The sequence below is a fragment of the Helicoverpa zea genome, chromosome 23, assembly GCF_022581195.2.
Source record: "Helicoverpa zea isolate HzStark_Cry1AcR chromosome 23, ilHelZeax1.1, whole genome shotgun sequence".
NCBI lineage: Eukaryota > Metazoa > Arthropoda > Insecta > Lepidoptera > Noctuidae > Helicoverpa > Helicoverpa zea.
Window position 1 is genome coordinate 3,472,285 of NC_061474.1, and position 12,771 is coordinate 3,485,055.

General features: G+C 34.2%; 5 protein-coding genes across 6 annotated transcripts in view; 4 read left to right on the forward strand and 1 right to left on the reverse strand.

Moving 5' to 3' along the window:
• Nucleotides 1–558: 558 nt before the first annotated feature.
• On the forward strand, nt 559–2,316 carry LOC124641988 (zinc finger protein 160-like). The gene has a single exon (XM_047180276.1). The coding sequence runs from the start codon at nt 1,048–1,050 to the stop codon at nt 2,134–2,136; it is 1,089 nt and encodes a 362-aa protein (XP_047036232.1). The 5' UTR covers nt 559–1,047; the 3' UTR covers nt 2,137–2,316.
• A 407-nt stretch (nt 2,317–2,723) lies between these two features.
• LOC124641989 (zinc finger protein 397-like) lies at nt 2,724–4,355 on the forward strand. Its single transcript, XM_047180277.1, has one exon. The coding sequence runs from the start codon at nt 3,156–3,158 to the stop codon at nt 4,227–4,229; it is 1,074 nt and encodes a 357-aa protein (XP_047036233.1). The 5' UTR covers nt 2,724–3,155; the 3' UTR covers nt 4,230–4,355.
• Nucleotides 4,356–5,838: 1,483 nt separating this feature from the next.
• LOC124641959 (gastrula zinc finger protein XlCGF17.1-like) lies at nt 5,839–7,730 on the forward strand. Its single transcript, XM_047180230.1, has one exon. The coding sequence runs from the start codon at nt 5,886–5,888 to the stop codon at nt 6,966–6,968; it is 1,083 nt and encodes a 360-aa protein (XP_047036186.1). The 5' UTR covers nt 5,839–5,885; the 3' UTR covers nt 6,969–7,730.
• Nucleotides 7,167–9,295, reverse strand: LOC124641960. The gene is made up of 2 exons (XM_047180231.1): nt 8,885–9,295; nt 7,167–8,798 (listed from the first exon to the last, which is right to left on the reverse strand). Exons 1-2 carry the CDS (start codon nt 9,120–9,122, stop codon nt 8,605–8,607), a joined length of 432 nt encoding a protein of 143 aa, XP_047036187.1. The 5' UTR covers nt 9,123–9,295; the 3' UTR covers nt 7,167–8,604.
• A 270-nt stretch (nt 9,296–9,565) lies between these two features.
• LOC124642097 (equilibrative nucleoside transporter 1) overlaps nt 9,566–12,771 on the forward strand; it is a 51,439-nt gene continuing 48,233 nt past the window's right edge. For both annotated transcript variants that reach the window (XM_047180402.1, XM_047180403.1), the window contains exon 1: nt 9,566–9,724. The gene's annotated coding sequence lies outside the window, so the exon portion shown is untranslated. The remainder of the gene's footprint in view (nt 9,725–12,771) is intronic.

Genomic DNA, 12,771 nt, shown 5'->3' on the forward strand with positions numbered 1-12,771 from the left:
GCGTTAACGTTAATGTCAATGGCCAACTACACGTTACTTATTGCATTAAAAATGAGTGTTGGCTACACTTAGGTTACAATGCCGCAAGAGTTAATCCCTCATGAAGTAACGCGTTAACACACATTAAAGAGGTTAAACTTAGGCACACAAAATAATTCTAAAAACTAAAGCTTTCTCATTTGACCATTCCATTATCGTGCTCGTAAAATGCAGTTACCGCTTAAACAAAGTATCTACACTCGTCCTTGCATGCGTGCAATGAGATGGCATTAATGTAGCCAACATCACTTAGCGCTCTAAGCTACGCACTAAAACCCTTTGATGTGTCCAAAAAACCGACACCCGAGTTATCGCTTAACGTTTAATGCTATTAATATTGCCATTAGTATAAATTGACATTAAAACGTTGGCCACATCTGCGTAATGCCAAAATTTAACGCGTTAAGACGCAGGTGGAGCAGTAGCATAACAGAGAGTCAGTACCTACCTAGATTATTGGGAGCCAAAAATTGGTAAACATCGCATCGTTATAGGCGGTTTACACGCTCGCGCGAGTGGCGAGGCGAGCCGCGAAACGTGAGTGTAAACGCTTCCTCGCGCCTCGCCTCGCAGCTCGCCTCGCCACTCGCAGCGCTCGCCTCGGAGGCGGTTTTTTGGGTACGAGTCAAAGGGATGCCAGTGTTGCTGGCTCAACGCAAGCCGAACGCACGAGAGTGTAAACAGGCACTCGCTACCTCGCGAGCTGCGAGACGAGGTACGAGACGAGGCGCGAGGCGAGCCGCGAGACGAGAGTGTAAACTCGGTATTATAATTTATAGCATTTTGCAGCTTGTCAATATCATAACTATCAGTAATGTCACTGTCAAAGTGTCGATAAAAAAAACCAACGGCATCCAGTCCCGCGATTTCGATTATTTTCGATTTCCAAAACAAATAATAAAAACACATTAGGTACCTATAAATTAATATTGAGTCAGAAATCAAATAAATTTGTGTGAATTTACGATATAAGCGTAGTAGGTATAATTTAATTAAGTAATTACCGAAATGGTTTCGACATATCACATAATGAAAATATTCAAAAAAGCGACACACGATAGATTTATGATGAACTTGGAGGAAGACCCTGAATTCCCTTCTACTGTTACTGTTGAACAGCACACGAGCGATAGTAGATGCAGAATTTGTCTTAAAAAAGGCACAATCCCTATTTGTAACGAGGAAATTGACCTCTCTGTAGATATTTGTACTTTCGGCGATATTGTAATAAGCAGAGACGACGAATACCCGAAGTTTATTTGCGATTCTTGTCTCAAACTACTTGATTCAGCAATACTGTTCAGAAAAACTGCAAAAGATTCTGATCAGATTTTGAGAAGAACTTCAACAAAAATTAGAAAGTGCTCCAATAAATCTAGGGAACCAGAAAATGATGGGTCTGAATCATACAAGCCAGAGAATCCCTCAGCAACATTGTTGCAAAACTTTTTCTCATCTGTAGAGAGCGAAAATGATCTATTATGCAATGACACAAATGCACTAAGCCGTCGAAAGAAGGTTACCAAGGTGCAGTGTAGAATATGCTTCAAAATAATAACTAAAGCGTACTACAAAGAACATTTTGCTCTCCATGATCATTCTGAAGCAAGATATGTATGTGACATCTGTGGGAAGTCATTTCGCCAAAGATGCTCATATAGAACACATTACTTTACCCATAGTTTTGAATTTCCCTACAAGTGTAATCTATGTCCATATAGGGGACGGCATTCAGGTCTTTTGAAAACTCATATGCGTACACATACAGGAGATTATAGGTACATGTGTACTGAATGTCCTGCTAGATTTTTAACCAAGAGCAATCTGAACAAACATGCTTTGAAGCATAGAGAGCCAACATACAAATGTGATACCTGCCTGAAAGGGTTCCATTCTAAGCTTGTTCTAGAAAGACATTTTGAAGCTGATCATTTAGGAATCAAGAATCATATCTGCAATGTTTGTGGCAAAGCTTTTGGCTATAGAAAGGCTATGATGCGACATCAGCTTGATGTTCATAAAAGAGAAAAGAAAATGAACGGAAGGACACCTGCTTACTTAGAGGCTGAAGTTAAGAAATTGGAGGATAGTTTATGAATAAAAGAGAAATTATTAATGATATATTTTTGTCTTTGATACAATCCCAATCACATTATTTATGAGTTATATGATACAAAAGGTATAAGATTGATTATTTTACTATTACTGAATTAACCATGAATTTGACTTAGACTAATTAAACTTTGTTCAAAGTAAAATCAAAACTTTTTATTTCAATTTGCTTTTTTTTTGCGAAACTCCTGTATAAAGCCTGGATACTCCACATATTGCAACATTAAATGGTTTTGTGGTGCTGCCTCGTTGGTCTAGGTATATGTCACAAGCGCGGCTGCTGAGCACGACGTCTCGGGTTCGATTCCCTTCCCGGTTCGGGCCACAATCGCTTTGTGGGTTTTAGTTAGAAACTTCCATAAAGCAGCCTGCTAGAAGTTGGTGATTGATATCGCCTGATCTCTCTCCGGTCGTGTCGGATTGCCGTCGAGAGTGAAGGAACAGTGAGTGCGCTGTGCAGTTGGCTAATCTTATATAATCTTATCTTATCTATTCTTATATATCTTATATCCAGTATAGTAATAATGTACTCTGTGTCTTATATCGGATAGAAGGACATCATCATCATGTCAAGGTAGTAGTTACGGTTTATATTAAATTGTTGTCTTCAAAAGCGCTCCGCCTCGTTTCTATCGGTGTGCTGGCTGGGCTCACAGATTTCTATAATATGTATGGGCCTTGGAGGCCACTATATTTAAACTGTGGTTCATTTGAGCAAACGAGGCGAGGTTGGCACAAAGGCTAGAAGGCCATGCCATTAAAGATTATTAAAAAAAACAGGCGAGCGAGCGGATATCAGATGTTTTCTGTCAACCAAGTATGTGTCACTGTCGATCAAAGCTGTCCTGTCGATCTGCCCATTTTGCTGTCAAGTTTATTATTGTAAATATTTAAAGTGGAAAGTTGTTTGTTATTATAGCTAAATACTTCGTTGGTTTGTGTAGTAGTAAAGTGTAAATTCGCACAGAATTCTAAGCATGCTTTAATAAAACAACAATTTCATCATGTTGACATTATACTATTTAATGAAAAAATCTAAAAGTAAATCGAAATTAAATGCTTTCAATTATTATAAAAATGTACAACGAAATAAGAATAAACTTTTAAAATCAAAAGAAGGCATCATCACAAAATGCCGCGTGTGCTTGCAAGAAGGTTGTATGCCGATTTTCGGGAGCGAAGATACGGAATCAATTGTTGAGGCCCTAGCTGCTGTCGCCAATATAACAGTGACTGAAAATGAAGAGCATCCAAGGTATTTGTGTGATATATGCCACGAGTTCATTAAAGGAGCCATATTATTTCGAAAAGTTGCCAAAGAATCTGAGGAAATTCTGAAACAACCAGTAAAGGAAGAATCATTGGATGAACAAACATATGACCAAGATAATCAAGAATTCAGCGACAAAAGCTTATCCTATGATACGAAACAGCCCGAAAAGTGGGATAATGAAGAGGTTAATCAAGTGAAAACTGAAAAAATTAAAACAAAAATAAAATATGCACCTAAAGTGACTTGCAGTGTTTGTAATAAGGTCATAAACCGCTCCTATTACAAGGAACACATGACTATGCATGACCCAGATCATAAAAAGTATGTGTGTGATGTTTGTGGTAAGTCATTCAGACTGCGGTGCGCTTACCACAACCATAGCTTAAGGCATGGAAACGAGTTCCCATACAAATGTCAATTTTGTCCATATCGAGGAAGATATTCAGAGCTACTTAAAACTCATATGAGAACTCACACAGGGGACTATCGGTACATGTGTACAGAATGTCCAGCTAGGTTCCTATTCAAAAGTAACTTGAATAGTCATGCATTGAAGCACAAAGAGCCACAACTTCAATGTGAAGCTTGCAAGAGAGCTTTTCACACAAAATTGTTGCTACAAAGGCATTATGAAGCTGACCACTTGGGCATTAAGAACCATGTTTGCAATATTTGTGGGAAAGCATTTGGATACAGAAATGCTATGATGAAACATCAGAGGCATGTGCATAAGAGGGAAAAACTACTGTTTGGCAGAATGCCTGCTTATTTAGAGGCCCAACATAGAAGTGAAGAGGGTGATTAATTTTTGTATTATGTTGTTCTCAGTTATTGTACAATTATATAAGTCTCTCGTTTGTAATTCAACCTTACTTATTATTGTGTAAGTGAAAAAATTTTTAGATTGACCTCTAATATAAAATGAAACTGATGATTTTCATTTAATTTTAGTGCTTTCGTCCCCGAGTCTAGTTAATTAAAATAAAGTCTAAAATAGAATCTAAACCTCACTTTCCGACTGTAGAGAGCCTGTCTAGTTTGCACGCTGGTGTACCCTTAAGGATGACAATAGTATCAGACACTACTTTATTTCTATTACTAGCTTCCGCCAGCGGCTTCGCCCGCGTGGTGTGTTGATAAAAAGTAGCCTATGTGTTAATCCAGGGTATCACCTATCTACATACCAAATTTCAATCAAATCGGTTCAGCCGTTTTTGCGTGATTGAATAACAAACATACATCCATACATTCTCACAAACTTTCACATTTATAATATAAGTAGGATTTCATTTGATGTTATTTTAAATTATTTATCTTTGGCGCCTTTGGGCTTATATCCAAATGCGGCTCTCTGCCATAGACATAATATAGTAAACAGGACTGTTACCCAAAAAACGAGCCGAGTGAAATAGTTAGTACGGAGGCCGTCTGTCCCTTTCTAATAGGGTGACTATGAGATTAAGCTATGTGAAACAAATCCGAATTTGCTAAGATTATTAAACACAGATTGGTATTGCAATTTAAACTTATGCAGTTTGTGACCTTAAAATACTAATATAGGCTTTTAATAATTAGCGGGAATTAGCAGTATAAAAGCAGGAAGATTCGAAGTGAAGACTGTTTTATTTTGTATTTTTGCTTCACACAGACTGCTGAGCCGTTTATGTCGCCTTTCTTCATTTTTTGGGAAGCTATAACAATAGTACAACAGTTTTAAAATCCATCACCCTTATTTTGACTCATTACAAGAATTCATGGGCACCCTAGTTGTTTTATTTACGAAAATGTTATTATTAGCTAACCTGTGGAACGATATATTGCATTCACCATAGGATTCACTTTTACAAGTATAAACGCAACACTTTTTCACCATTTTAATAGATTAAATTGATTTAATATAAAAAATATAAACAACATTTTAAATGCTGATTACGCGCCAAGAATGTTCAGGGTTACCGCTAGAAAATAAAAAAAGCAAAATAAAAATTTATGTTGTTTATGTTTTAAGAATAAATAAGAATAAATTAATGCGATTGCTATTAATTTGTAGACTTACAATTGTTAAAATAAGATAAAAATATAAGTGATTCAATTGTTTTTTTGGGAAGACAAAACTGTTGATCACATTTTTTTATGCTGGCAAGGTGTTAGAAAGGGACAAACGGCCTCCGTTCTAACTATCCCTCTCGGCTCAGATTTGCCTCTGTGTATTATGCAACAAATTTAGTACCTTATTGCGTTGGAATAGAGTTCATTTTCGTAAATATGTATTTTGAGCGTGCGCAATCTTGTTTATTATATTACATCTATGATTACATCTATGCTCTCTGCTCTCCTCATTTTTGACAGCAATCGGTATCTGTCAACTGCATTGACATAGTCAACTGTCAATGTCAATCTGTTTCCTACAGATTGACAGTCTGTAGTGTTTATTTTTTTGTTTGAAATCAAAACTAAATAAATGTCTGGCTCTTATTTTATGCTGCAATTTCTCAAAAAGGCACGTCTTAAGAAACAAAGACAATTGCTTAATCAAGATACGAATTTCCAGGCTACTAACTTAAGTACGATTAATGTATGTAATAACAAGTGTAGAATATGCCTGAAAGATGGTAACCAATTGATTTTTAATCCAAAAAGCCCTTTCAATATCAAAGAAACTATTCTTTCATTTTGCGGCATACACATCAATGAAAATGATGACTATTCCAAATGTTTATGCACGGCGTGTTATGCTTTTCTTGAGAAAGCAGTGGCATTCCGAAAATTAGCCCAGGAAACGCAGAAAGTGCTACGACAAACATCTAGCCAGGATTCAGCAGAAAAATTAGACACATTGCCTGGTGACGACGATAGCGTTTGTAACACTGATGAAGTAACACAGAAATCATATTGCTGTAAGTTATGCAAGCTGTACTTCAAAACATTTGACGAATTAATAAATCACAAGAAATCAAAGTCTCACAAGAACATTCGTATCCAATGCCCTATGTGCCACAGATTACTAACTGCTCAGCTATATCAGAAACATTTGGCTCGACACAAGTCTGCATCACATCTAGTCTGTGACATCTGTGGTAAGCTTTACCGCAAGGACAATCTAGTGAGGCATCTGCAGCTGCACAGCTATGATCTACCGTTCCAATGCCAGATATGTCCTTACAGAGGCAGATTTGTGGAATCACTTAAAATACACATGAGAACACACTCTGGCCACAAACCATTTTCTTGTGATAAATGTGAGTTACGTTTTCTCACCCGAAGTAATTTGAATAGACATCTTCTGACTCACAAGAAGGAGAGACCATTCAAATGTGTTGAATGCGGAAGAGGTTTTTACACAAAAAGAGATATGGATGTACATTTTAAAGCTGATCATGCTGGACTCAAGGAGTTTGGTTGTAGGATGTGTGGCAATAAGTATGGCACTAGAAAAGCTTTAATGAGGCATGAATTGCGAGTGCATAAAAGAGATAAAATGGCAAAAGGTAGGATGCCTTTGTACTTGCAAGCTGAGTATCAGAAGCAAGATGAGATCACCTAAGCACCCTTAGCTTGTAATCTCTGTTAGTTTATTTACATCAATGAAATAAGTATCTCCTTGAAGCTATGATCTCATAAATAAAATAAAACTATGAGTACTTTGCATAAATATTTATTCCCATAATTAGATAAATAAGTGTTTATAAAATTATTACTCTATAATGTATTGAAATAGGTATATAATGTTAGCATTTTTTTGTATTTTGTTTTAAAAATTGGACTTATATATCTTTGAATAATATTTTGAATTTAGAATGCTTATAGATCTTTGAATAATATTTTTATATATTGAAAAACTATTTTAAGGTTTACAAATTTTATAAAGACCTCTTACACATTTCTTTGTAAATAATAATAATCACACACATTAATGTAAAACTTTGGTATAATTTATCTACTGAACAATGGAAGATTTGATAGTAACTATTCTGTATAAATATCTAAATAAAGGCCACTTTATCACTTATAGTTACGTTTAGCGGATGGATATAAACAACAATGGGGAAGGCTTTCATGGTCTTAATATTACAATACTATGTTTCTTATTTTACAATTTAAATATTTATTCTGAAAAACATGTTAAAATGTATGACTGCAAAAAAGTTTAACACAATAAGTATGTATGTAGATTTTTAAAATTGTATTGATGAATGACTAGTAATTTTAATTTATAATGCTTATTTCATTTATGATGTTGGTGATACAAATGTAATACTTATTTATTGACTAGTATTCAAATATTAAAATAGTTAACAGATTAAAATACTTTTTCTCTATATCAGGTAATCATTGCCATTACATTTAAGTGGAGTTTGTAAATATTACCACAGTCTTGTAATATAAGTAACAAAATAATTTATTTTACTCTCATTGAGTATGTGTAACAGAAGTTGAACAATTTTCTGTTATTTAAAATGTTTTGTGCATTACACTGCATTATTGTTTTGTGCATCACAATTATTTTTTTTCAAAAATAGTGCATAATCAAAAAACTTTCCAAACAGTGTCTATTTTATCTTGCTTGTGAGTGATCTCAATCAGAATCTTAAGTACTAAGTAAATGAATAAATTATACTTTTAAAAGTTGTTAGTAAGATTATTCAAAAGGTTTCCCTAAATTAGTTTTACACACTAAATAATAGGATAATAGCAATGGCTAAAATACAACACAAAAGCAATTTTAATATACATATTTAGGTAAATAGCCAGTCATTATTCTTAGGCTTACTTGTGATATTTAGAAAATATATTGCATGGCATCACTCTATTACAGCCATTTTATGCATGGCCTGCATCAGCATACAAATTACTTCAATTCTCTTTTATATGGTTTAACATTTTACTTAAGATATATTTACTAATTTGGCCTATATTTCTGGCACATGCTTATTGCAAATGTAGAGTGAATGATGTCATGAGATCTTATTCCATTATTAAATCAAATCTTTGGTCTTATTTGGTAAGAATATTAAATTGCTTCTTAAAAATTATTTGTCACTGAAAGGCAGTTAAGATAACTGTATAAATGTGCATACACACCTCTTTAGGTAAATACTTTTCTTAAAAAATGTTTTCAATAACACAAAAAAATTAGTGCTAAAGGCACTCTGCTCCTTGAAAAAGGAACATGACTTTTTTTAGTCATAGGAAGGTCCTCTGCAGAGAGACACTATGAACATGGACGCAAATATAAACTCTAGGGTCTGTATGCATAACATTAGGGTACACCAGATGTACTCTATTCTCAAGACCACAACTTGAAAGATCAGAAGGTATAAAACACCCAATATTGATGGCACCGTCAGCAGCACTGAGAATATTACTGGTAAATCTGAAAAAGTTAATTATTAGAGTAAGTCCTATAATTAATTTGGTTTTCTCAAGTCAGCTTTTCCTAAAAATACTTCTTTCACTCACCTTTTTCACTCAGACTTCCTTTCCGCCCCAATATAAGTCGGGCTGCTTCAATAACGAACAAGCCCACGAGTACTCCATAATCTCGACCTATTTTTGTTGGATCTTTCTCTACTTCATATTTCTCAATAATTAAAACCGACTTTAGGATGAGAGTGCCCAGTTCACATGTTGCGAATAGTCCGAAGTAAAACGAATTGATATAAAGCAGAATTTCATACGCTAAACTAGAATTAACCATTTTGACGTCGAATTTGATTCAGTGTTTACTTCAATTTTATTCACGTAATTAAAACAAAGGAACTGATAAAGAAAAATTTGATAAAATTAATACGAATTTTAATTCATATACTATTTAAAAATAGAACATAAAGCAAAGCACTGGAAAACTAGGAACTGACAGAACTGAAAAAGAAAATCATGAAAATATACATGACACTTGAAAAACGAAAATTGCTAGTACACAAAAAAGCAAGACAAGAATCACAATAATTTGGTAGTGGAGATTATAAACGAAAGATATCTGATAAATTAATATTTTTATTGATATTATATGAAGTTCAAAAATACTTTATTAACGTGATGATGTGTATACTTAAGAATTATTTCCAATATTCTGTCAATAATATTGAGTTGACGTCATAAATTTTTTAATTTAGGGATTTCACCATGGCAACCCAGAAGTAAGTGCAACGAACGACGCCAGCGGAGGTGGTTGTGTTGCACGTGTTTTTGATTTCTACTTTAATGCAGTTATTATGAATAAAAACTTTAACTTAGCTTGCAAAAGTGTCCGGTTTCCATTAACATTTTGACTTTGTTGTGACAACCTTATATGTTTTGGTAAGTGTTATTTAATTTATATGTTATGACGACCACGCGCTCAGTGGGGCACATTATAAATTATCTTTTTGGTGTCTAACGGGATGATATATCTTTTATTTCCTTTGAAAGCTTGATGTCAATGCATCTGTGATGGAAGACCGTCTCGTTTCGTAACTTGAGTGATGATGAGTGAGCACGCGATTGCGATAGATTGAGATACAGCAGTCTTATCATAATAAAAAATGTGGTTCCAGTAACCCAGTAGTTTTTTCTATAACGAACACAATTTTCTTAGTGTGGGTCAATGCACAGTAGATATAGCTTTAGAAAGTTTGTTTTTATTCCTATTCAGAGATTATCATGTGGCTAATGTAAGGTTAGTTTCTATGTTTAAATTTGGAACTCATTAATTTTTAACTGTCAATTAATTTTGAAATAAACTTTGATTTAATGAATGGTAAAGAATACGTTATTAAGTAATTTTAAATAATGTATGTTTCAGAATATATTCTATGTAAAATATTATTTATTTTATTTGTTTACATAGGACATTTCAGTTAGATGTTTTGTAGCCCTAATTCTATTTTAAAAATTATTTAACTAGTTAGGTACTTTTATTTAAAAAAAAATCATTTAAAATCAAACAAACCAGACATGTATCTATTGGCAATATCTACATCATAAATAAGTTATTCAGCTTTCATTCAAAAGGAAGTATTTAAATATGTTTTTAATGGCGGGGCAACACATCCTGTCTTTTATGTCCAACACAATGAGTGAAATGATTCATATTCATTATTTTAATGCCTTTCTTTGTTAGTGAGACATTCAAAGATATGTTTGAATAGTTCTTCATTTGTTTTGCTTGCAGAATATTAATGTGGCTCATTCATACTTTATGTGTTTAGAGATGGTTTAGAGTTGTAAGTATTTCATTGACAAATATCAGTGATTTTTTTTTACCAAAGATTGCCATTTAAAGTTCTAAATCTAGACCAATAAGGTGCTTGTTTGAGGTTTTATTCAATAAATAATTTGGCTGATTTTAGACTGCTGTCCCAGTTTACTACGCAGATTGCCTGTTTAACATGAGATGAGAAAATTTAAATTAATAACATTAAAATATTAATTGAATTGCTTTATGCAGCAGTATGTTATCAGAATGATAGGTGACTTTTAGATAGCAACACTTTTGAATATCCTTGAAGATTAATCAATTCACCTTAGATCAAATAACATTGGATTAGATATATGTCAATTTGTTGTACCAAATTAGTGGGATAAATGTTATATATTAAAGCCAAATAACTAACTAAGAATTCCATTAGTAGTTGAAGTATGAGAACAAAAAAAGTTAAATTGTTTACACAGTGGCTCTCTTCCTGTCCTTGACTGGAAGTAGTGTACATGACCCCTGTACTACTCATTAGAAGCAATTTGTCATGCTTTAGGCATTTTACGTTCGACATACGACGTAAATATGTTTAGTACACTGTACAGATACCCCATGTACTGAGCTTCTGATTGTTCACAAAATTGTGATTGGTAAAATACGATTTTCGCCGATACATTCGCATCATCCAGTAATATCTCGGCTCGGTCCAGGAGGCAGAGCTTTTATCGAGCAGTAACAATGTAAAAAATGTATTTATTACTATTATTTTCTTGTGGATAATAACTACCCTTTGTCCATTCCCATGAACTGGTTTCCCCCCATTAAAATGAATTCGGCCGTGAAGGCTGACTGCGTGCGCGCAACTTCTTTATTTCTCCATGGTCATTGCGTTGCTCAAAAGAAAGGGGGACCATGCTGTTGTCGAAAACCTAATTTCAACGGAAATCGTGTTATTCTGGTTCCAGACAAACGTGTGACCCTCCCCAATTATTGCCGTAAACCAGTCCTAAACGCAAATTAGTCAAAAAGGTCCAAAGGTATTTTTGTCTATATATTTGTAGCACACTACAGATTTTACTTTGTACCCCGAATTGGCTTAATTATTGTTTCTGCTTTGAATACAATAGCCGGATAAGAGGCGTTAGAAAGTTAGGGTGACGAAACTGTTGTCTCAGATGCAAAACTTTCAAATATTGAGTAGGGACCATATAAACGGAATATGTAGGTGGTTGATACATCATATTTTACGCCTAATTTGGAGAATAAGAGCAAGAATAAGAGCATTTGACCAAATAGAGCCGCTATATGCATAAATATCTGTGATTATAAGCATTCAGCAGTCTCGGAGCTTTGGGAAGCCACGGCCGTCTCCGGGTAGTATTTTAACCAAGCTCTAACGAGATCATTGACACTGCCAAACAGACAGGCGTTAAATGTATAATACCCCTTTGTTTCCAAATTGAATGAATACATTCCAAAGATTAGTGAACTTCCGCGTTCCTTAGGAAAATACTAGATCTTGTAGACGACTAGGTAGACATGTAAAAATAGAAAAATACTCATCCTAATTCATAATAATGTAATTAGTAAAGTTGACTGAACCTCTCGATAGTTCCATAAATACAACGTCGGTCATGTTCTAATTTCTATACAAAATTATGCATCGGAAGCGATACGGTAAACGGTAAAATTGCTATACTTATGTATTGCGAAAAGTTCTTTATAAAGCCACATGCTATACATTACCTGTTAATTATTTATACCGATGTACCTATATCTTCATTATAGTGTTCGTATTCAATAACAAGCGACAATATTTCAATCACGCACTAAGAAACAAAAGGCAAATGAGTTCCAAGTACTACGACAAGTCGATCTTAGCAGATACCTACATATAGAAAGTCTTGAGGCTAGATGTTAAAATACATTTGTTAATTTTCGTTAATACACTTCACCTTGGACCTTGGCCTTTATACAAGATTCGAAACATATCGTATTAACACATCGTCCAATTGTAGCTCGTAGCTGATTCAATCTGCAAATAACATGAGCCTCATACAATTTGCTGATACCTAGCTAAATATTCTTTAACTGCACAACAATGCTTGGAACTGTCGTTTCTTCAGTTTATTCGTTTAATTTAAACAATAGAAACGCTTTGTCAAAACCT